Source organism: Populus nigra, chromosome 1, assembly GCF_951802175.1.
Source record: "Populus nigra chromosome 1, ddPopNigr1.1, whole genome shotgun sequence".
In the NCBI taxonomy this organism is placed as follows: Eukaryota; Viridiplantae; Streptophyta; class Magnoliopsida; order Malpighiales; family Salicaceae; genus Populus; species Populus nigra.
Window position 1 is genome coordinate 9,884,959 of NC_084852.1, and position 25,753 is coordinate 9,910,711.

Consider the following 25,753-nt stretch of genomic DNA (forward strand, 5'->3'; position numbering starts at 1 on the left):
AGAGATGAATAGTTTTATGATTTTTTATTGGTTATTTATTAGAGCAATTTTATTATTTAATTTTAGTGGGTAATGAATTTTATATTTTTTTCTTTTCTTTGTGTTTTTTTTTTAAATTGATGAAAAAACTAGTAAAAGATCACTCAGTATTCTAAGAACACCATAAAATTTCTAGAAAAAACACTATTTTCGATGGAGTATATAACATGAAAATATGATTGTGGTTGTTTTTTAAAGAGCTTTTCACTCAGAAAAGCATGTAAATAATATTTTTTTTATTTTTTTAAAATTATTTTTAAGATCAACATATCAAAATGATTGAAAACATCAAAAATATATCAATTAAAAAAAAATTCAAATTTTTTTGAAGAAAATACTTTTAAAAAGCCCTTCCAAACACTCATTACCCTTTATCTCGACAAAGAAATTGATGACCTCAAAACAGTCTTGTAAAGATCAGAGAGGGCTCTCTTTCTCAAGATTGTATAAAGATTACTGAATCAAAGGCAACCTTTACAGGAAGCTTACTCCTCTTCCTTTTTTTTTTTTTAATCTTAAATATAAAAATACTGCAGTCTCAACAGTATTGAATCAACATGCTTCCTGCAAAAGGCATGTTATTATATATTCAAATAATTAAAAAGAGTGAAAAAAAAGGGGGGGAGGGGGGGGCTCAAAGAAAAGTAGATGCATCAGACTGAGTACTGACAGGCAAACAAAGGATGAGATACGAAGGCATAAAGTTGAGATCATGTTGGCCTGACGATCACCATGCATGATGTTAAAGAAATCTGAAGGAGATCTCACTAGACAGTTGAACAGAATTATTCTTTCCTCGCACTGAAAAAATGATCAGAGCCGCTGCTTTCACTAAAATCTTTCTTTGATTTATTATATTGTAGTTTTTCGTGGGAGTCCAAAAGGTAGTGGTGGTGGAGAAAAGGTTACATTTACATAAAGCAGGTAGCTGGCTAGTTAGGCTTGCTATGTTCATGAGGTCAGTTAAATTAAAAACAAATTCAAAACCAGCTGAGCTACCTGTTGAATTAACTAACAGTGTGAGTCAAATTAAATTGAACTCGAAAAAATCTTCTATGCATATGATTCATTAATTAACTGATATTTAAATCCAATTATCATTAATTGGTTCTTTTAGACTCAGTGTGACGGAAGGAAATTATTCGTCAAGTTATGACCAAATTCAAACGATTTAGACCAAAAAGACACGGATTAGATTTTCAAAATTTAGACCTAACTGAATCCAATTATCATTGGTTCTAATTTTATTCCTATGCCCAGTTTATCGCCTAAACTTAAACTAGTTCTACGTACCTGGCCTGTTATATAAATCATATATGTTACAATTACAATTAAATCTGCAATGCAGCTTCTGTTAATTATATCATAATATGACTCTTAATTCGTACATCCTCCTAAACATAGATGTGTTTAATTTTCCTGCAATTTTCTCCATTAAGTAGAAACTTCGTAATGGAGTATTAGATCTTTTAAATCCGAAAGGATAATGTAAAAAGAAACTAAAAGTTGAGAAAAATTAAATGGATAACGAGTTTTTTTATTTGAAAATATATTAAAATAATATATATATTTTTTTAATTTAATTTTTATATCAATTTATTGTTTTGGTATAAATTTTCAATTTAGTTAAAAAGATAAACTTTTTAAAATAAAAGTTTAAAAGATGGAGACACGAATTCCTCAAGACACAATGGATGAAAAGAAGGGAAAAGAAAAGTGGGGGACGGCGGGGAAGAATGGCTTTTGGTTTCGTAGGAGAGCAGGAATGAAAAAACAGCAGTAGTCTACGCAAGATGAAAGAAGAACATCTTCCCTCCAAACGATTGGGCAAAGGCGGCAGCCTCTCTCTCTCTCTCGCTGTCGCCCGCGAAAAAAAAAAAAAAGCGACTGGCGGAAAGATGTCTCCCATATATAAATCATTTTTCACCATTCGGCCTTCAATATCCATCTCTCTCTCACTCTCCTCATTCCTCTCTCTCTCTCTCTCTCTCTCTCTCTCTCTGCAAGGTGCAAGCATACATTATATCTCCCAAAAGATCTTTGATCAACTCAGAGCCACTCCATCCAAACAGCTTATCGTATATCCCCAGGTTCGTCGTCGTCGTCTTCTTCTTCTTAATTCCATTCGTTTCAGTATTGAATTAAACATTTTTATTTGGATTCTCGAAACTTAATTAGCTTTTACTTAATTAGATGTTTGGCTTTTTTATTTTGCTCGAAAAATTCTCAATGTTAATTAGACAACAGATTTGAATCCGAGTTTAGTTTAGCATCGACGTATGCCTTGTAGTTTCTCTGCTTACTACTGTCTGCGTATATGCACAGCGTACGTACATATATACATTTTCAGCTCATGCTGATTCCTTTGAGGCGTGATTAATCAGTACTGATTGCTTCTTTGACTGGTTGATTGCTTCGTTACTGTTAAAACTCATGACTATTAAAAACGGAGAGTGAAGCTTGAAAGTATGAATGATAAATCTAAACTGGATATATACAATTTGAATAAGTAGATTTTTTTTTTATTGTTATATGAAAATAATGAATAGGCTGTTAATAATATCAAATCTCATTGGAAACCTAATTTAAACTCAATTCAATATATATAAAATGAATACTTAAAATTCTCAAATAAATAAATGAAGTATGAATATTTAAAATTTTATTTAATAAATAATAAATAAGATACACATATTTTGAAAATCATTCCCTGTTATCAAACCTCCTTGAAAGTCACGTTTGTTGGGCTGTATTTAGTACATATGCAGTCTGCAAAATTGACGAACACTAATTTTATCTTGTTCTTGCGCGGCGTAACCGTGGAGTTATACACTATAATCGCGCTCCCTTTAAGACCTTAAGTTTCTACTATAACTTTGGATTTTAGTTGTTTATAACTCGAAAGATAACTTAAATAACAGTTCAAAAATATAGTTTAATTAAAAAAAATTTAAAGAGATTTTTTTAAAACATAGATGAAAAAATATTGAATTAATCAAGTTAATTTAGTTAACCTGCTAAAAATATGATTATTTTTGTGTTTTAAAAATGTTTTTGAAAAAAAAATTATTTATTTATTTTAATTTTTATTTATTTTCAGATTGTTTTAATATGTTGATGTTCAAAATAATTTTTTTAAAAAAGTAAAAAATACTATTATGATATATTTCTAAACTAAAACATTTTGAAAAGCTATTATTACCATAACACTAAATGGGTTCTAAATATGTGATCTAAATTATAAGAATGTAATAACTATGTAGAAAGCAAATCAAAACTAAACATGAGACTCAATTGCCGATCAAATCAATGTTGAAGAGTAAAAATAAAAAAAACAACTCGAGTCAACTTGAGTTAATTTGTCAAAGCTGTAACCTGGATCGTGTAACTATAGTAACTTCATAGAAAGTAAATCAAAATAAATTATAAAAATTAATTTTCAGTCAATCTAATATTAAAAGATGAAACTGAAAAAAAATATCATTTAAAACAAAAAAAAATCATGTCAATTCGAATTAACCTGTTAAATTTATAATTTAAAAATAAAATTATGATAATTTTATAAAAAATAAAAAATATATATAATTAATCAATCATTAAAGCTTCTTTAAAAGCGGACGGCTCATTGAAGACTCCGACTCCTAACCACATCACAACCTCCATCATATTGTTCGGAAATTAAGGGAGGATTTCGGGAGGAAAGAATGTGGGTGCGTGGAAAGAATTCTCGAAGGGATGGGCAGATTCCCATGTTTGGGAACAAAGAGTATATAATTTTCTACCTTTACCCACTATAACCAATCCCTTCGAAAGTTAGCAAACGAATCATTTTCAAACAAAATCTGGGAGAAATACCCACCATAAGATGAATCCCATTATCAAAGAAGATATCATTTTCGATTTAAGAAAGCTTCTTTTTCTGATTTGAAAGTCCGGCATCAAAAAACGCTTCATCTTGTGTTCTTTGTTCCTTTTTATGTATTCTTATAGCATCGAGCAACCCTGGTCTTATTTCGTGTAATTGTTTTTCGCTCTTTATTTTATTGTTATCCTTCGCAATAATATTCTTCCATTTTACCTTCACTTGGATGGGCTTGTAATCCAACAACAATCATGATGGTATAAACGTAATTCTACCTAGAACAACTTCCTCCCTGTTTTCATTCCTTTCTATTTTACCTTATTCAAAACAACATATAATAGAGGGAAAATAAATTCTCTTCTTCTACTATCATCCCTTCCACTTTCAATCCTCTCTTTTTTTTGTACTCAATTAAGAAACTCAACATGTGTGTGTGTGTGTGTGTGTGTGTATATATATATATATATTCATGAGTCGTCACTTAACATATTAATATTTTGATTTGATCTAACGAAGACAAAAGTTTTTATGGATATGTTAAGTTTTGATTGGATAAATTTCTTAGAATATTTTGGTATGAATATTTCATAGATTCTTTAAAATGGCCTAGTGAAAGTAAACAAAGGGTTCATGCCTTCAATTTTAATGGTATGAACGAAACGTAAAAATCAACAATTTAAATAAATCCATAACCTTCAAAGAGAAATAAAACTAGCCCTTGATAATTAATGTCTCACGCGAAGATACTAAATTACTTCAGTAATGATTGCGGATTCGGGATGTTTGAATTTATATTAATTTCCAAGACAATTTCATCTTCTTCCTCCTTGTCCTCCTCCCTTTCCCTTTGATCATAAAAATCTCGTACAATTATTGAACGTTACCTCAGTTAGTTTTATTGTAGAATTTTCTTCAATAAAACGAAATTCAAGTCTCACAAGGATAATTATCGTGGAGAAGGACTATCCCATTGTCCTCATATTCTATTTGGAAATGTCAAATATCTCCTAATAATGCACCTAATATTGGAAAATGACATTTATTATCATGGGTGTCACGTATCTTAGAAAGTTAAAACTGTCTTATTAGGAGATATGTCATGTAAAACGTGTAGCAGCTACTATTTGTTACCTCCGAAGTCTGCAACCTAGAAGCTTGGGCAAGCCAATAATGGAGTTCAGGATGGGCGGTCCTCATCTATTCTTTAGACATTTGAAAGAATATTAATTGTACCATTAACATTTCGCACTTTGTCTATTTTCTAATGTCTAAACTCTGAAATCCCGTTCCTCGTAATTCATCCCATTCCAGTCCTTTTTTTCTTTATTAGCCAGCCCTCTAGACTGTTTATGTAATGATGCCCTTCGGGTTTTGAACAAAGAACACGAATTTTCTCTGTCCCTTCTACTCTTAAATCCTGCTTGCGTTAGTCTCCTGCTTTGAAGATCAACTCTTTATAGTTTTACCATGTGCCTACGAAGCTATGCAAGACATGTCCAATCTTGAGGGTTGGGATGTTAAAGTGAGTAGTCATGATTCCGGATATTAGGCAGAGGGTTGGTGTAACATGGCACAGTGAGTCCCAATCACTGGAGGACAAGGTGCGCCTGCAGATATCAAAAGGAAGGGGGGGAAAAGCAGTCATGGCTAAACAGAATATGAAGAGAGAAGAGTGTCATATTAGTGCTATCAGGTCAGCCAGGAGTCCATTTCTGATTTTGGCTCTCTGTCATTCTTGGTTACACCAAAGATTTCCCTGCGATCCATCCGAGTCCAATAGGTATTTATTGACCATGAAGTTTCCTCACAAGTTGCTCAGTGGATGCTCCGCCTTGCATGTTTTCCAACTTGACTGTTAAAGTGATTTGCTGCAGCTTTCCAGGTCATATAACGGTCCTGAAAGATTTAACTGGCAGCTAGTAGCACAACTCATTTCTGAGATTCTTTTTTTAAAAAATAAAAAATAAAATAGCAAAGTGGCCAAAAATATCTGGCAAAATAGCATAGCCCCAAATTTAATTGTAAAACTAGCCCAATTTGAGGCGAGATGCAGGTCGAACTCGCCCCACTTTTAAGAGACTCAAGTTGAATATATCTCCTTAACATGAGTAGGTTTAAAGGTTTTAACTTTCGTGCCGTGATATTTTACTAAATATTTTTTTTTATATTTATGCGATTAAAAAATATCCATTTATGATGTGATTCAAATATATATATGATGCATCAAAGTCTGCAATAATTGAGCCAAGGGATTGTGCTAAAATGACTAAAACAAATTATTGGTGTAAGTAGAAAATTTTCCTTCTTTTGCAAACTTGATTATCACGCTGCTGTGTGGTTGTTCTGTACCATGGATAAGATAACGAGTCTTCTTAAATTGATAGTCTTCCCAACAGCTCAAGGGAAATAAATGTGAGGCCATGTACTGTCGCCTGTTCATGAGCTCACCAGTGACATTTGTTTTAAAGAAGTTTTGGCTAATACACGTCACCCACTCGCTGTTTAGCAAGACTTTTATGGCCTTGAGCAATTTTTCTTTTTCCCCGTCTGGTTAATTATGCAGCTGAGACCTAGGATTTTACGGAGAAATATAAAAATCTGACTCTTGAAAAGGGCAACTTAAGAATGAATGGCTGAGATCATCTCATCAGATGATCAAAAGCCTTGGTTTAAGATATCTTCTTAGTGGGATCCACAAGAAATTTGAGCACCAAACCTTCTTGCATGCGTGACAAATTTATGGTTTTGCTGCAAATTCGTGGGTGTTTGATGGTCTTCACGGGCTCTCCTACTCTAGAATCCCAAGTGACTGACAGCAGCAATAATACTCAAGTCCACTTGCCTTCGTTTAGCAGAGAAAAAACCAAGCTGCATGCCAGTCTTTTTCTGTCAATATCTGATTTTGTTTGCACTTCCTTTGGCCTATTCATTCATTTAGTCACATGTATTATGGTACTTGTCTTCTAAGTACAAGCGGTGGAGAAGAGTGTTACTTGTATTCAGAGATGTTTCTGTTCACTTCTCAGGACTGAAAGAGTTTTTCCCCTGCATCAACATGTCAATGAAGGTACGTGCTTCTTCAACAGGTTATATGGTATTTTCTGTTAACATTTTGGGATCTAAGCTTCTTTGCTTATGCGTTGCTTGCTGGATTGTTGATATCATCTTGATTGCGTCCTGTTCTTTACATTCTCATGAACAATTCTTTTAGGCCAAGGCATTTGTCTTCCCTGAGCATGCGCATGCACCCCAGCCTAATTTTCAAATGTTATATTCTAAGACTGGAATCCAGAGTAGGGAAAATTAAAGCCTGCCTTTGTGTATGGGCAACATGCACTGTGCTTTAAACAAATCAAACAAATGATGCCAATTAGTGATGGAACAGACAAAAAGCTCACTGAGATCATCTGATTGGGAATTATAACAACAATAGCCTCATAGCTTAGGGTGGTCCACTTAGCTTTCAGGTGATCAATCTATGCTGGTATGTGAGTTGTTTTTTCCTCTCCCAGCAGCCATAGGGCCATAGCATTTGGCTTCCAGTAGTGCTGCTGCCATAAAAAATAGTAAATAAAAAGGAGTAGCATGATAGTTCAATCTTGATAAACTGATAAAGTGGAATATAAAATAGGTAAGAAATTATGAGGTAGTTTTGGTCTTCATGACTTCAATAGAGGAGATGGTAGGGCTCAGGTCAGTTTCTATTTGTCAGATAAGTTGGCTGCTAATGATTTTTTTTAAAAAAATTAGCAACAATGTCGTCGTGAACCTTCTCTCTGTAGGGATTGGATGAGAAATAAATTCCAACAAAGCATTTCGTCTCCTTATTAGTTCTTTCTCAGAAATGGCCAATGAGAGATATTTCCTGGTCTCCTAATTCAGAAATGTTTCTTCCCCAAAATGCTTCCTCACTGAAGGGCCATGTCTTCTCTGGTAACAGTAATTTGTGGTGGGGCAGTTGGATACCACTTACTTAGTGTATTTAGCCTGTTGCTGGCCAGGAAAGTGCATTGTGTTCTTCTTGGGTCCATTTTATGTTCATGATTGAAGCAATGCCCTAGTGGATAGCGATATTCGTAGCCATTAATTGGTCGCTTACATTGCATGTGCTCCAAGCTATTGGCTATAGTATGATTCCTCCCCTTTTTAATCCCCAGCTTTGGCATGTGGGTCTGGTTGGTTGAACTTGACATCATTTTGATTAGAGAATCTTTATTGCGAAGTGAAATCACAGTTTGGAAACTGTGGGAACGTTTAGGGTTTTATTATCATAGAATCAAATCCGAATAGTGGATAGGCACAACATCATGCCAAGCATCTGTTTGGTAGTGGTGGTGTCAAAAAAGCTCAAATAGTGTAACGGTACAAACTTTATTTGAAAATTAGGTCCTCTGTAGAAAAAACTTGTTCAACCCCTCTATAGCTGTGACGACTAAGATCTCCATTCTTTATCATCACAAATGTAAATCGATCTCATGTTTAATAAGCAAGATTTTAGGAAGAAAACTAAACTTAAAGTTGTTCCAAATTGTTATTTAGTAATGGTAGAATTTATACTACCACGCGCCACTACCACCCCACCGCACCCCCATCATTATCACTGATGGCAACTCCTTCACCGTTATTGCTCTCCCACCACCTTCATTATGGCCATTACGCTATCACCACCCCTCTCTTTTTTCCCTTGCCGCCAGCACCATTACCTTCACCACTATTATAACCATCATAACAACTCATCATCAACATCTTAGTATCATCATCTTTTTCATAACGTTATTGTAATTAATTAAGAACTTGTTCTTCGAAAAAACATTTTACTTGCAATTTCTTTGTTTTTTTTTTTGTAAAATACTTTACCCAAAACAAACGCTCTTTAACATGAAGTGACAGGCCATGAGAAATTAAAGGATGAGTTTTTGAAAACAAAACATGATCCCATCTAGAATGTCAAGTGCTGGAATTGAATGAGGAAACACGACACCAAACAACGAAAAAGAAGTGGAGAGATGAAAAGAAATTAACAAACTCAAATAAGCAATGGATGATATAAGATTTAGAGTCAGTTTTGGAACTAAAAATGAAATATGAAGTGAAAGATTCGACAAAAGAAAATAAAAATAGTTCTTTCATGATTGACATGCAATGGAGAATATTTATCAGAGTGAGAATAATAGGAGCGTGAGATGTAATGGTCTTATTACTAAAGAAAACAGAATTAGAGGTCATATTATTGTAGCATGCAAGATCAAACTAGGAGTTAAAACTATTCTGGATAACAGAAAGGGTAGAATAAGAGGACATAATATCTTCTTCAAGGCGTCGATGATGAAGTAGCAAGAACAACTTTCTATGTATAGATGTTACAAACAAGACGACCTCAAGTCTTGAGAAGTTGTTCCTGATGAAGAAGAGTAGCTAGCATGAACAGGCTTAAAATCATCACGACTGTAGAGATCATAGATTAACGACCAAGAAAAAACCAAGACGAAAACAAAAACAAAGAATGAAAATTATCTAACTACATCTATTATGATGCATTTATTATTATTGGATTGTTTTATATATATATATATATATATATATATATATATATATATATATAAAAGGAATATTTGAATGAAAATGAATGATATTATTAAAGCAATGCTAGGATACTTAAATATTTTACAAAAGCTTTTTTAACGAAGTAATTATTTGTCAAATGAAAAGATTCTTAAAATATAGAATGTTAATTTATCATATCTAGTAATGCACTGATAATTATACTATGTATTAACTAAGGAATCATCAATTATTTATTAGCACAACATTTATGAAAAAAATCTTAGTTAAACATTATCTTTATCATTAGACATCAAGTAAGTGTTGTTTTACGTGGTAATATTTTTAATTGCTTGTAATATTTTTTTTAAAAAAAATTAAAGAAGTAAATCATTAAATAGCTACTAAGAAATATTTTAAGGGCACCCATTAGTCGGAAATTGCACATATAAAATAGTTGTAAAATGAATCTTGCAATGCAAATCCACTTGGGTAATCAACAGAAAACTCCAAGGTTTTTCCTTGTTATTTAGTTTTTGAGAGAAATTTAATTATTTTTTTTAAATCATTTTAATATGCTAATAAAAAAATATATTTAAAAAATAAAAAAAATATTTTTTAATATATATTTTTTAAAGCATTTTAAAAATTAAATGTTACCAAAATATCAGACATTACATAAAAATAGTAGACATGATACGTGGCAAGTTTTCCATACTTGCGGGGAGAAAAAACTAATTCGAAAATCATTACATTACCTTGCAGGGTGAAAGGTCACCAAGAAAGATGTTACGTGTCAAAATCATCCGTCCTTCCATGCATAAAATTTGTCATGTGTACTTGTGCTAGTATTTCTATTTCTTTATAGTATATATTTTTTTTCTCAATAAACAAGAGATTATAGAGTGGTAAGTGATTAAAGAGGTATTGAGTAACGTGGCTAAAATATTTTTTTATTTAAAATTATTATTTTATATTTTAGATTATTTTAATGTGTTATTATTTAAAATAAATTTTAAAAATAAAAATATTATTTTAATATATTTACAAATAATAAACATTTTAAAATATAATTTTTATCACATTTTTAAATAAAATTTAAATATTCTAGCAAAAAATTATTAATGGATTATGGACCCACTTGCTTAATTGCTTTAAAAGAAGTTTTGGAGTGTTTTTTTTAAGTATTTTTTTAAAAAAATATATTAAAAAATTATTTTTAATTTTTTAAAATAAAAAATAAATATATTTTAAAAAAAAACATTTTTTTTAAGTAACCGCTGACACAGTTATAAACGGGCTCGGGAGTAAAAAGATCCCATGTCTTTTTGAAAACAAAATCTTTGCATGGCTAAGCTTTTGTGCATCTTATAAAGCAAGCTTACACAGGGATATTGTGCTCCCTCTCCTTTTTCTCTATCCCCCCCCTCCCCCCTCCTTTTCACAAATTCAATTATAGCTTCAAAAGTGAGTGAAAAAATCAGGCTTTTGGACAGGATACTGTTTTTTTTTCCTTTCCCCTTTAGAGTCTTTTGCTCAAAATCATTTCTTTTATTGCCTGCTGCCTAGGTGGGTTCTTGATGTGTTTCTTGTGTGAGTTATAATTCATTTTGTGTGTTTGGTTACAAGGGAATTCTTTTACTAGTGTCAGTGTTTTTGAGCTCAACTTGATATTCAAGTTGGAAGTGTTTTGTGTTCTTTTCATGCAATGTGTTCGCTTTTTCATCTGTGTGAAAATAAACGAAGAGAAAGCTCCGTTTTTGTGTGATGGATTAAATTGCTTCTGTGGATCTTATGTTTCTTCTTGTCTGCCCTCTGCCAATTTTGTTTTCATGAACTTGAAAAAAGGGTGGTGACGCTTTTTTGGATATTTGAGGTTTATTTTTCAAATGAGAAAGTTCAAATATTTGGGCTTAAATAGCCAGGATTTTTTGTAGACCCCATTTTTGTTGCTTCAATGCAATTCTGTGGATCCCATTCTCTGTGTTATCTCTGTCGTTGCCCTTCTGTCATCTTGTGTTTGTCTTGTTTTGATGAATATGCTTAAGATGCTCATGCTAATTAAATTCACTCCGAGAATTGAATTTTATACAGCAGTAGAAAAGTGTTTCACTGTTTTAAGATGTGACAATGATGTGATGTTGTATTCTTAATGTCCAACTTAGTAGGATTTTAAGTTTTTTGTGTGGCTTATAGTGATTATTGAACACTCAATTTACTTTTCAAACAAAAATGTAGGAGGCTCAATTGCTCTAGAAACACCAGGAGCCCATAAAATTGGTGATTGGAGGTTGGGTTGCTAAAGTGAGCGTATGCCTGGAAACCAGGACAACGGTAATTCCATCCATAACTCAGGTCGTGTCGGACGGCTCTTAAAAGTAAGAGAGCTAAGGCGAAACATCAGGTCTGCCTATTCAAATGAGTTAACTGATAATCATAGAGGAACTGAACCATGTGAATATGATCTACGAGCGCCGGAAGGTGACAGCTTGAACAATTCCTTTATCGAACAATACTTGGAAGGGGCTATTGCGCAGGGATGTGAAAAGCCAGATGCCAGGCCTTTAAGGCAACGCCTATTGGTGGTAGCTAACAGACTGCCTGTATCCGCTATTAGAAGAGGTGAAGACTCATGGTCTTTGGAGATGAGTGCTGGGGGCCTAGTCAGTGCTCTTCTAGGTAAGCAAGTAAAATATTTGATGCATTGATTGTTGTTCTAAACTTTTTATGGAATGGAGAATAAAAATTCATGTCATGGACCCTAAAGTAGTTGAGACTAAGAGTTGGTTGAGTTGGGTTTGTTATTTAAATTATTCATTCTTACTGTTCATCATGTTGTATCCTCTCTGATTTGTCCTCCATTTCATTAAACTTCATCATTTTTGAAGTTTTATCCTTATTGCATTAGCTCATTCCTCTTGTGATCATGTACCTAATGCGTTTTGGACAATGTTAAACAAGGTGTGAAGGAGTTTGAGGCGAGATGGATTGGCTGGGCTGGGGTTAACGTGCCAGATGAAGTTGGCCAGAAGTCGCTTACTAAAGCTTTGGCTGAAAAGGTTGTCTCCAGAAACCTTTCGAACTTGAATTCTTCCTTGCGCATTCTCGCACATTATACCTAAAAACTCGAAAGTTGCTGATTCTCTCCTCATCTTCAATTATTGCAGAGGTGCATTCCGGTATTCCTTGATGAAGAAATTGTTCATCAATATTATAACGGCTACTGCAACAATATACTGTGGCCTCTCTTTCATTATCTTGGGCTTCCACAAGAAGATCGACTCGCCACAACCAGAAGTTTCCAGTCTCAGTTTGCTGCATATAAGAAGGCAAATCAAATGTTTGCTGATGTGGTTCACCAGCATTATGAGGAGGGTGATGTTGTCTGGTGCCATGATTACCATTTGATGTTTCTCCCAAAATGCCTAAAGGAATACAACAATAATATGAAAGTTGGTTGGTTTCTCCATACACCCTTTCCTTCTTCTGAAATCCACAGGACACTGCCATCTCGATCAGACCTATTACGTTCTGTTCTTGCTGCCGATTTAGTTGGGTAAGTTCACTTATGTAATGCAAGTGTCTTAAATCATTTATAGCATACCATTTTAGCTTTGCAAGAATGGTTGGTACGGTTAAAACATTGGCATGGGAAAATGGCTGGATTTGTAAATTGTTTGGACTTCACTTTAAATTAGAATGGTCCATTTATTTTCATATATTGCATCCTTCACCTGAGTGAGTATCTCATGTTCACTGTACATGTGGTTGATGTAAGGGACTTTATTTCTGTCTCTTTGCTGAACTCCCTTGTCTGTTTAGAGTCAAGTGCGACGAATGATCCCATGAACTTCATCTCACTTGTTTGTCTGTTATGGCAAACAAACAAAAAGCTGACGTGTATATATGACTGCATTTAAGCTTGAAATCGTTAGATTGAACTTCATCTGATTTTTGGTAGTTACAGTTAATGGGGAAAGCTAGAGGAAACCAGTGATTCAGAAATAGGTTCCATACATAACTGAGACATGGAATTCATTGCTCTGAACAATTTTGATGTAGGATCTTTAAATCTATCATTATTGATCGAAATACAGAAGGAATGTCGCTTTCAAACTCAGAAATAAACTTTTGTTGCTGCAAATTAATCTTGTTGTAACATGAATAGGACCCCCTTTTCTTTTGTGCTTTTTGCTTCAGATGTAAGAGCATTCTTTCAGTATCTGCTAAGACTCGTGTCACTACTCCCAACACTATAACTTAACATATTAATTTTGTCCTCTAGATTTCACACCTATGACTATGCAAGACATTTTGTTAGTGCTTGTACTCGCATTCTTGGGCTAGAGGGCACACCTGAAGGCGTTGAGGATCAAGGGAGGCTGACACGAGTTGCTGCGGTATGTTTGAGTAGAACTATTCATTTGAATTCCCCTTGTGTTGTTTCGCTAAGCCATTCCATTCTTTTTGTTGTAGCAGCACAGCATGTCAAAGTTTTAACATGTTCATGAGCAAACAAAATTCTACTCTTGTTATACTAATTATGTTCTATCTTCTTGTGATCAGTTTCCAATTGGGATAGACTCAGATCGGTTCATAAGAGCTCTTGAACTCCCTCAAGTCCAGGATCACATTAAAGAACTGAAGGAAAGATTTGCTGGCCGAAAGGTAGATGCGATCTTTACTTGATTAAGTTATCTATTTTCTGCAATATGGTGGTTGAAACTTTAAGTTTTTTCAAGTATCACTAGTTTGACATTGAATGCACTTGCAGTGAATATGGTTTGAAGTACTTGCAACGTATGTAATTGGCATGACATTGGAACTCTGATTTTTGTTGGTCATGGAAACTGGGAGCACCTCCAGCTCCAGCTGCCAAGTCATGCTATTTGAGTTTCTGTATTGTTTCATGTCAATTGAATTTTGTTTCTCATGAACAGTTCTAGCAGTCAGACCTTGAATATTGTTTCATGTTTCCTTATTTAAGTATTTAAGGAAAGAAAAAAGAAAAAGAAGAAGAATGGTCAGTTGTTTTGACCCATATTGTTTTCTAAAATGATCAACTACGTCCAGGATCCAGCACCAAGACTTGCATAATCTGAAAATGAACGCTTCTCCATAAGAACCTTCATTGTCCTTGAAGGTTGGGTTGTTATTCAAGGTTATTTGTTCTGATCTTTACAGCATTAAAATTGAACAACACCAAATCCAATGCCAAGACACCCATTTTGAATCTTTCAATTTCCCTTTTAATGTAATTATCTTATGTAATTTAACTTTTAAGGTTTAGGTTCTCTCACACTGTTGCTTTTACTGTCATCCATTTGTTGCACAAACCATGTCTTTAAATTATTTTTTCCTATCTGATTACTGCTGAAATTCTTATAATTAACAGGTGATGCTAGGTGTTGACCGCCTTGATATGATTAAAGGAATTCCACAGAAGATTCTTGCTTTTGAAAAATTTCTCGAGGAGAATTCTCACTGGCGTGATAAAGTTGTTCTACTGCAAATTGCTGTGCCAACAAGAACAGATGTTCCTGAGTGTATGATTTCTGACACCCTTGATACAGTTGCTTTTACAGTGTTGCTCATCATGTTGTTGGCATTTTAAACTGACTGTTATCTGAAATTTATTTATGTCTGAAAGAGTTATATGGTCCCATATGCCTAAACAATATAAACTACAAAAGAAAAGGTCTGGGGATGAAAGTTAGATCTTAGCTCTTAAGCACTGGTGATGCCCTGTATGTACAAAAATGTTCCAAATTGCATAGCGTATGCTACTATTTTTCCTAAATGGTAGAAGCTACACTAGGTTCTTTTTTTCTTTTTTCAATTTCTTTAGCTATAGTGGAGATCACTCTAAATTGAACCTAATGTCTCTGTGGAACCCTGACCTCGGGCCTTAAAAGTAGAACTTAGCTTGAGCCTTGAGCTGGTGCTCAAAAAGCAAATGGGGATGTGAGCATGAAAGCTGGATCTCAACTTTGATGTCATTGTATCTTGTCGCTTCCATGCTAAATAGATTATTGACTCTTAGCCTTGTGTTGCATACCAAACTGTGGGTTTTGTATCTTAACAAAAAGGATAATTCAGTAAGTTTTGCTTGTATATTCACAGATCAAAAGCTGACGAGCCAGGTTCATGAAATTGTTGGACGCATTAATGGCAGATTTGGAACATTAACTGCTGTTCCAATACATCACCTGGTATGTTTTTAATTTGAGAACTCAATGTTGGATTATGAGATGCTTGTTATACATGGCTTGTTGGCTTGACAAATTAAATACTATTCAAAGGGTGTAAAATTTATCTTTGGCTTTATGTGAATTGTTTCTAGCTTCTTGTGATACTTTCAGATGTGTATATCTGCTGGAAATTTTAAGAGAATGGCAGGATTACTGTTTCTATAGCTGAGAAGGAAGTGTGACTTAATTGTATAACATCACAGACTTTGGTGCCATGATATTATCCAGAAATTAATGACACATTTCAAGAATTCAAATGATGTGCAGTTAGCACCTTAATAGTTCACTATATCCGTAGTTATATTAGTAATTAGCTTTAGTGTAACATTTTATGCTAGTATGTGAAACAAGCTTGATATTTTTCCTTAAAGATTATTTTAATGTAACGTTCTATCCATAAGAATAGGATCTATGAAACCAAACTTGTTGGGATGTGTTAGGGCTGCAAATCTGTTCTTGTTGGTTCAAGTAGAGTGCCAACCAGAACGTTTTTACATGCCTATGTATCTTCTTGTGACTTGTCAGTTGATCAATATTAGAGACAACAGTTTTTGTGCACTTAGTTTTGTTCAGGCCTCAACAAAACATAACAGCATGGGAAAAAAATGGATAACGATATGCCAGTTTTTGAGCTGGGTGGTTTATAACTAAGAGAACTGAAGACCTTGGCTAGGTTTCTGCTTTGCTTTTGGGATATTTTATTTGAGCAAGCATAGTATTAGAACTTCTTTAAATATTTCCGATCTAATTCCGGAAAAATGCCTAGTTTTTCCGAGTCATCTTCTAATGATTTAATCTTGCATCTGAGTATCTTCAATGTGGAATTTCTGAAGCAGTTTCTTTTGTGCTTACAGGATCGATCTCTCGACTTCCACGCCTTGTGTGCATTATATGCAGTTACTGGTAATGTTTTCTGTCGTTTAGTGCTTGGGTTCGCAAGCTCTTTTATTTGGAATCCTTTTATGCTTTTTTTCTTTTTTGGATAAGGTCTACCTTTTTTTTCCTGCAACTGAAAACAATGGACAAGCCAATATTAGTAGCTCTTATTACCAATTGTCAAAGATGGGTCACTAAAGACTCTTAGTCACGATGTCCTTAGTTTAACCTACCTAGACCTATTTTACAGAAAATCCAATCTTCAAAATAAGCTCTTACCAACAATTGACGAGTATCTTCTTAAATATAGCTTCCAAGAGATAAACATTGCTATTTTGGCAGCTACTATGTTCTTGTATGGATGGGCAGCACACAAATGTGTTGGATGTTTATAGATTGATCAAGTGCTATAATCTTCAGAACTGGATGTTTATTTCCCTTAATTTGCTTTAAGTTTCTCTTACGAATTTATTTCATTTTCCTTTTTCCTTCACCAGCTATTTGTAAACTTTTTAATCCTTCTTAATACATTGCCACTGTAAAATTTGCTGTGTGGCCATAAAGTTATCAAACAGAAGAAATTCACCATCATTCAGAAGCACTGCAGTATAAATTATCAATAATGAATATAATAATGAGAACAACAATAATAATGACAAGGTAGAGATGGAAATGACAGCCCATAAAGTTCACATCCTTGCCGGTTATCCAGACTACAGCCTTAAACTGTTTCAAACTCTTGCATCAGTTACATGTTAGCTTATTTGTTGGACATAATCCTTGTTTAAATCTGTACTTATCTGAAAAGCTACATAGCACACATTTGTATGTAATGGAGCGGATATGCAAGTGGAAGCGCAAAAATCTCCTAGATAGTTGCATGTATATAAGCAAAGGTTGGAAACGTGTTCATAAGCCAAATCATCAGAATAGCTAAATCATGAGTTGAAACTTATGAAGTGGAATGTAACTAGAAAATTATCAGTTTGGGACATCAACTTGCGTGTGTGCACCCTGTGTATGCATGTGTTTGTTTAGTAGTATATCCATCGTGTTGAGAATTGTTACATAAACAGTATCAAAACCCAAGACAATGGCTATGACAGATAATAATAAAATCGACATCACTTAGGTGTTAGTTCCTATAAACTGTTCCAAACACATTTGTATCACTTAGATGTTAACTCATTATTAGGACAGATATGGTGTTTGTTCAAGACAATGCTTATCTGAACAGCCATGTTGCACATATTCTTCTAAATGGAGTGGACATAAACATTTATGCACACGCACAAACAAATATGTATGTATATATTTTTATATGTGAATCCTTTTTGTATGAAATCCTATTTGTTCAGAAATAAATTCACATGTCCATAATGTACTCTTCTCATCTTCACTATTTGAATATGTGCCTTTCCTTGTGTATTATTTGCTCAACTATAAATGATATACTTTCAAGTAGGGTTTTATGCTATTGTTTAACTCTTGTTACTTGTGAAATGGCATTTTTCCGAGAAGTGAATATGAAAGTATGCCAGCTGTTCTAGGGTACCAGATGGTGTCAGAATTACTGCAGTAACTAGTCAATTAACGTTGTTAGAAAATTTGAAATCAGTAAATGTATTAATGTCAATCTGTCAGTAGAGGTCTGAAAATGCTTTCATTTTAGACTTTGGACAAAGTTCAAGAACTAGAATTTTGTCTCAGAATGTTGGCAGTATTAATGACAGTGAAAATTCACAATGTTTTCTCCTAAAAGTGACTCTCACTGATTTAATTGTTTTGTTATTGGAAACGGAATGAATGTGCAAGAAACCTGGTCTGTTTTTCAGCTGATGTCATTTGCCGTGATGTTCTTTCTTTCTTTCCAGATGTTGCTCTTGTAACTTCTTTGAGGGATGGAATGAATCTTGTCAGTTATGAGTTTGTAGCATGCCAAGATTCAAAGAAGGGTGTGCTTATTCTTAGTGAGGTAATTAAACATTAGTTAAAATGCGTGATGTTTGAATTTTCTCTAATATTTGTGATGTTGTTTATCTCTTGCAATTGTGAAAATGACCAAATAAAGCTCCACACAGAGCATCAACACCAACCCTTTGATGCTGTGTTTTTCTGCATTGATTTGGAATGAAAATCAATTATATTTACTATAAATTGTTAATAGCTATATATTTGAGTAATTACTATTTTCTGTATGTTATGCATTATGTCTCCCAGTCTTAAAAAATAGGCTTTTTGTATTTTGTAGTTTGCAGGTGCAGCCCAATCCTTGGGTGCTGGAGCAATCCTTGTGAACCCTTGGAACATCACTGAAGTTGCTGATTCAATACGCCAAGCTCTAACTATGTTACCTGAAGAAAGAGAGAAGCGACACCGGCACAACTTTGTCCATGTGACAACCCACACTGCTCAAGAATGGGCTGAAACTTTTGTGAGGTACACTTATAACAGTGTTTTAAGCATAGATTATCTTTGAGAAATGGATCAAAAGTACTTTAGGTCTTAAAACCTTTTTAAACACAAGTTGGTGATATTATTTGTCTATTGTGATTACTGGGGTTATGAGTTTGTAGCACTGAGGAAACCTTTTAAATACAATCCCCTTGTGCAATCATAACCTTTCCCCTGTACATAAGGTTGTTCCAGAGACCTTGCAGAGTTATTCTGTGGAACCTTTGAAGTAGGATAAATTAAGTCTGGATGAGAAACATTGATTTCAATATTATGGTCTCTTATCATTTTGTTTTTTGAATGCTGATGGTGCATGTTAATAAATGACTGCATCTGGCATACCACGTGTGTGTAGAATGAAGTATAATTGGCAATAATTGGTCATTACCAATAACATTTAAATAGTTATGAATAGACTAGTTAATAATTTTAAAATGATTATCTTCTGGTGTATTTGCTCAGCAAAGATGGTCAAGCTCTTATTTTGCTAGTAGTCATAATTCAACTTCAAAATGTGTAGTACTGTTGTATGAAAACTTCAATACAAAATGTGGCTCTTTTGATATTTTGCATTTTGTAAGACAACAAGAATAGAAAATTATAGCTTTTCAACTATCCTTTTGTGGTACTAAACTTTGATTTTTGAATCATTTCTTCCCAGCGAACTAAATGATACAGTTATCGAGGCACAGCTAAGGACCCGGCAAGTGCCACCTTCACTTCCAGAAGATAATGCAATTAGATGTTATTTGCAGTCTACTAACCGGTTGCTCATACTGGTATGCTCCTGTTTCATATATTTATGTACACTGGTTTGCTCTTCTTAATTTGAACAAGTTATTATGTCTCTCAGCTCAGAATGAGAAATCCTATTACAAGTATATTTTATATACAAACCAAAAGTTGTGCAACGTTCTTCTGATGAAGCTAGTCAATCTGTTTCTAATGAAGGAATTTTGTTTCTTTCACTTGAATATTTTTTTTCAGCTAGTTTATGGTAGTCTGTGTCCCATTTTATCAATGAGTACCCTGAGCCAACACGCCCACACACACACCAAATGCTAAATGCAATTAAATAAACATTAAATCACTCTAGGTTGAGCTGAAACTGAAATATTTTGTATCCTGGAGAAGCACCAATTTCTACCTCTATTCCATGCTTTGAAGTCTACTAGCACCGTATTAAAAACTGCATCTGAATGCCGTGAGTAAAGCAGGCTGGCAGTGATGAATAAGGTCAACTTTCTCATCTGTTTTACATGGTGATCATCTTGGCATCACCCATTCCCTCACATAAATTTGTAAGAAAATGAAACCATAAAATCAATAATCTGCTATTTTTCTGAATCAAAGCTTAACCTTGGAAAATATTAAATGGGAGTTACCTGTCATTCTAAACACGTGCTTTTCTTCTTTCAACCATGCTATGGAAATCCTAATGACCATTTTGGACAATTTTCGTCATCAGAATTTAAAGTTGAATGGGATTAGAAACATATAGTATCTCGTAATAGATGCTTTAAGTACCTGATTTCTAATGGTCTTAAAATTGTTTCGGTGCTTGCTTTCTTCCCTCATGTACAGGGATTCAATGCAACATTGACTGAGCCAGTGGACACTCCTGGGAGAAGAGCTGATCAAATTAAGGAAATGGAACTTAAATTGCACCCAGAGTTAAAAGAAGCCCTGACAGCACTTTGCAGTGATCGAAAGAACACCATTGTTGTTCTCAGTGGGAGTGACAGAAAAGCATTAGACAAAGTACTTTCTCTATTTCACATTCATTTTCTGTTTACCCTGTTATGAAAATGTTTTAACCAAATGTTTTCTCTTATTCAGAACTTTGGAGAGTATGACATGTGGTTGGCAGCAGAACATGGAATGTTTTTGCGACTTACAAAGGGAGATTGGATGACAGCAATGCCTGAACACTTAAATATGGAATGGGTTGACAGTGTGAAGGTGCTTCTGTTATAATAGCATTCATTTTTACTTATTCATTCTTGCCTATAGCTATATGACACTTTTCACTTCTTTTCAGCATGTTTTTGAGTACTTCACAGAACGTACACCCCGGTCACATTTTGAACTCCGTGAAACATTACTTGTATGGAATTACAAGTATGCAGGTACATGTCATTTTGGAGTTTGGACCAGCTAATCTTACGAAGTTATGCATCTCTGCTTGCTTCCTTGATGTTTTGTGCTGATATTATTATGCTTGCAGATGTTGAATTTGGAAGGCTTCAAGCAAGGGATATGTTGCAACACCTCTGGACAGGCCCAATTTCAAATGCCTCTGTTGATGTGGTCCAAGGGAGTCGATCAGTTGAGGTTCGATCGGTTGGTGTTACAAAGGTAACTACATGATTAATAAAGTTAAAATTACTGACATTACCGAATTCTCAATGCACTAGTACTAGAGCTGGTTGTTCTTTACATGACAGCTTCATATTTATTCAGGGTGCTGCTATTGATCGTATACTGGGAGAGATTGTCCACAGTAAATCCATGACAACACCAATTGATTATGTCCTATGCATTGGCCATTTTCTGGGAAAGGTAATTTCAGCTACTTTAATATCACTTGCAATACTAAGCAGAATCCTTGTGAGACCAAAATCTTACATGTGATGTTGGTTTTCAAGACGTGGTTCATGTACTTGGATAAATCTTGATCATGCTGGATTTGTTGTTGCACAATGATTTAGTTTTAATGGGCTTCTATTGTGCAATAAATGGAAATTATTGTGCAGTTGATTAAGTTGGAAAACTGAAATGATTAAATAGCTAATGGTGTGCTTGTACTTCAATGATGGAATCTCATTGTCATGCTCTTGATCACCAGGATGAAGATGTGTACACCTTCTTTGAGCCAGAGCTCCCTTCTGATGGCCTAGTTGCTGCAAGAACAAAGCAAAATGATGGACCAAAATTACCCAATGAAAGACGACCTCCTATGAAGCTTCCAGCCAGTAGAAGCGGGCCGAAATCATCTCAAGTTAAGGCACAGCGTGCTTTAATAAATCCCGAGAAGGGAACTCCTAACCACAGCTGTGGGAATTCGCGACGGCCATCAGCAGAAAAGACTTCATGGAACGTGCTTGATCTCAAGGGAGATAACTACTTCTCCTGTGCTGTTGGTCGAACTCGTACCAATGCTCGCTATCTACTGGGATCATCAGATGATGTCGTGTCCTTCTTAAGGAGACTAGCCAATGCATCCACGTGAGACACATAGTGTTGAAGTCGATAAAATGTCTCGCTCCTGCCAGTTGCAATGCATATATTCAAAGTTCAAGAACCAGGTCTGGTTTTTGAAGGCAAGCATGGTGAGGCAACTTTAAAGGTCTGAATGTTGTTGTAACATCACTAGTTAGCCTAGAATACTTGAGGAAGTGAATTCAGTGATGGAATCAAACCTGAGCCTAACATTACCAGAGGCATCAAACCAATAACCAAAAAAGAGAGAGAGACGAGAAGAGAGAGCAGCAAACCATTGCAGTGACCTTTGTTGAAAGATTGAGGAGGTGAATTCTTAAAGCCTCGAATTCTTCATTTACGTTCTTTTGCATGTATCGTTGCTGATGTTTATTTTTGGTGTAAAATGTGAAGAACTAATGGTAAAAAAACAAAACGGAGTTTCTCTCTTAGGTTAGGTTTTCGTCTAAATTGAAGTTAGTATTTATTACACACTAGAAATGGCCCTTAACATGTGTGATTCACATGTGGATTTTGGGGTCGCGTGCTAGTAAGGCTACAAAACCTACTCCAATTTGAATGAAAACCTAATCTAATGCAACAAAAAGGCTAGTTATTATCTGGTTTGAATAAATCAGATAGAGATTATTTGCGTTTTTATAAATAGTTCAAGACCAAGACACATTTTACCCTTTTGGAATGAGTAATCGCAAATAGTGATGGTAGGAAATGAAGCTTGCTTGCTTCTCCTGGTGGGTGTATATAGGTAGCGTGTACAAGGCTGGCACACCATCAGTTTATCCATTAAAGAAAACACTATTCTCCCGTGCATGTGTAAAGACTTGCGCAAGTATGCTTTCAACTTTCGTTGATATCATCAACCCTTTAGCGAGAGAGAGTTTCATCGAATATTATTTTATTAGTTATTTTTTAAATTTATTTTAAATAAATAAATAAATTTATAACTCACAAAAAAATTAATAAAATATTACTAAACACTACTATAAAATTTCTCTATGAAGTAAGCATGTTTTATGTGTGAATACAAGATAAACCAAAATGGTCATATCTCAGGCTTTTAAATTGTTTCTACCTCCTCCCCAAAGTTGCACACTAACAATAGGGAAGTAATAAGTTGCACACTAACAATAGGGAAATTACTGTTTCCCACACTTGAATCAGTGGATTACAACAGTAATCCATAGTGCTCCTTCCTTTTATTTTTTGTATTTTTTTTATTTTTTTTCCAACTCTCTTTATTTTTTTTCAAAATTGCTTTCCTTTTTTTTTCCAAATTTGCTTTTTTTTCCATTAAATTTTTTTTAAAAAATTATCTTTGTTGATTTTACTTTTTAAATATTGAGCTGGTTAAAAAATTTTCTTTGTAATTTTTTTCCTTTAAAATATTGTGGATTGCTGTAGTGTTTTCCCACATAGTTTTTCTATTTTATTTTTTTATTTTTTTAAAATTATATTTGTCGATTTTTATATATATTGAGCTGATTGAGAATTTAGTTTTGTAATTTTTTTCTTTAAAACATTGCTGATTGCTACAATGTTTCTCTGCATGGTTTTTTTTATGATTTTCTCCGAAATTATCTTTTTTTATTTTATTTTTTAATATTGAGCTGGTTAAAAATTACAGTTACAATATGTGAAGAAAGCACTGTAACTTTCCTCACAAATTATTGTGGATTGCTACAATGTTTTTTCTGTTTTGTTATATTTTTTCCTAAAATTATCTTTGTCAATTTTATTTTTTAAATATTAAGTTGGTTAAGAATTGCAATTACAAGTAAATACAAGTTTTTCCTCACAAAACACTATGGATTGATACAGCTTTTTCTCACATGGTTTTTTTCCAGTTTTTGTTTTTTGTAATATTTTTTTCCAAAATTATCTTCGTCGATTTTATTTTTAATATTGAGTTGGTTAGAATTTAACTTTTTAATAAAACTTAATCATGTGGGGAAAACATTGTAGCTTTCCTCACAAAACATTGTTGAAAATTACAATTACAAGTCATTACAAATAAGGTTAAATCATGTGGGAAAGCACTATAGCTTTCATCACAAAACACTATAAATTGCTACAGTGTTTGCAACATGATTTTTTCCTCTTTTTGTATTTTTTTAATATTTTTTTTCTAAAATTGTCTCTGTTGATTTGATTTTTTTAATATTGAGCTAATTAAGAATTTAACTTTATAATTATTTTTTCTTTAAAACACTGTGAATTATTGCAGTGTTTTCCCATATTATTGTTTTTATTATTTTTTCCAAAATTATCTTTGTCTATTTTTTTTAATATTAAGTTGATTAAGAATTATAATTACAATAAAGCTAAATCATATGGGGAAAACATTGTAGTTTTTCTCACAAAACACTATAGATTGCTACAGTATTTCTCTAAATGGTTTTTTATTTTATTTTATTGGGGAAAACACTGTAGTTTTTCTCACAAAACATTGTCAATTGCTATAATGTTTTTCCTTATGGGTTTTTTTCCTTCCAAAATTATCTTTGTTGGGTTTTTTTTAATATTAAGTTGGTAGAGAATTTAGCTTCGTAATTTTTTTTGCTTTTTATTAAAAAAAAAAAGCTAAATAATGTAGTGAAATCATTGTATCTTTCCTCCCAAAACATTGTGGATTACTACAAATCATTTTGTTCAGTCTCTAAGTTTTGATCACCAACACAATTTTTTTTTTCTGTCATGAAATATTGGCTTCATCATACCTTTAATTGATATTAGTTATCTAGCGCTGATTCACAATTATAACACTATTAAATATATTTGTTTTATAAGCTCGTGGCAGTGCGCGGGCATGCATCTCGTAGTGGTCTAAAACTTGTCTTTTTGTCATAAGTATTTTTTAAAAAAATTAGAAATTATTGCAATTTTAAAAGCAAGTTTCAATTAAAAAAACAATTATAAATTGATAATGTTTATAAGAATATATCAAAAAAAAAATATAAGAACAGTAAATCTAAGAAAAACAATATAAAAATATTTAAAATAAAAAAATTAATATTTTATTCACATTGAAATTGAATGTTAACGAGAAGATATTTAAAAAAACCAAACATATTAAGTTCATATATAATTATTAAAAAAGTAATTGTTAATATTACCATAAAAAAAACTCAAATATTATTTGAAAACTATAACATAATTAGATAATTATTTAAATATCATTCTAAAAATTTTAATTACAATGAGTCTAATTGTAAAATGTAAAAAAAAAAATAAGAGCAATTAAAAATTAAATAAAAAACTAGGTGTTAAGCTGGAGAGTTTGGCCCCCACTTGCCCAAAATTAAGCCTAAACATGGAGCTGGAGGTAGGTGTTTATTTTTATTTTTTCAAAAATAGCCATCCACCTTTTATATATATTACATAGAAAACGAGTTGTCTACTTAGACACCACGTCATTCACTTGCAATATTTTTGTGGCTCGGACAATCAAAAAAATCAAGTTTCAATTTTTTAGCTCTAAAAACCTCAATTTAAACCCTTTTAATAAAAA

The 25,753-nt window shown here is 33.4% G+C and overlaps 1 protein-coding gene across 3 annotated transcripts; it reads left to right on the forward strand.

The window, feature by feature from the left end:
- Positions 1-1,975: 1,975 nt before the first annotated feature.
- LOC133692959 (alpha,alpha-trehalose-phosphate synthase [UDP-forming] 1-like) lies at positions 1,976-22,676 on the forward strand. Of its 3 annotated transcripts, XM_062114147.1 has the most exons (19): positions 1,976-2,129; positions 6,928-6,968; positions 11,681-12,121; positions 12,404-12,501; positions 12,610-12,998; positions 13,728-13,842; positions 14,009-14,110; positions 14,838-14,988; positions 15,566-15,654; positions 16,548-16,596; positions 18,444-18,544; positions 18,821-19,008; positions 19,685-19,802; positions 20,608-20,784; positions 20,863-20,985; positions 21,065-21,152; positions 21,251-21,381; positions 21,487-21,585; positions 21,872-22,676. In XM_062114147.1, the coding sequence occupies exons 3-19, from the start codon at positions 11,755-11,757 to the stop codon at positions 22,253-22,255; spliced, it is 2,769 nt and encodes a 922-aa protein (XP_061970131.1). In that variant the 5' UTR covers positions 1,976-2,129; positions 6,928-6,968; positions 11,681-11,754; the 3' UTR covers positions 22,256-22,676. The 3 variants fall into 3 exon arrangements, with proteins under 3 accessions (XP_061970131.1, XP_061970145.1, XP_061970139.1); XM_062114161.1 differs by lacking the exon at positions 6,928-6,968 and having other exon boundaries at positions 1,982-2,129; XM_062114155.1 differs by lacking the exons at positions 1,976-2,129; positions 6,928-6,968 and adding an exon at positions 10,869-11,011.
- The last annotated feature ends 3,077 nt before the right edge of the window (positions 22,677-25,753 follow it).

Excerpts from the sequence above, each read along its gene's own strand:
- LOC133692959 (XM_062114147.1), top strand. The coding sequence starts at position 11,755 with ATGCCTGGAAACCAGGACAACGGTAATTCCATCCATAACTCAGGTCGT. Across the intron at positions 12,502-12,609 it reads CTAAAGCTTTGGCTGAAAAG|AGGTGCATTCCGGTATTCCT; the intron begins GTTGTCTCCAGA and ends CAATTATTGCAG. Across the intron at positions 18,545-18,820 it reads GTGTGCTTATTCTTAGTGAG|TTTGCAGGTGCAGCCCAATC; the intron begins GTAATTAAACAT and ends TGTATTTTGTAG.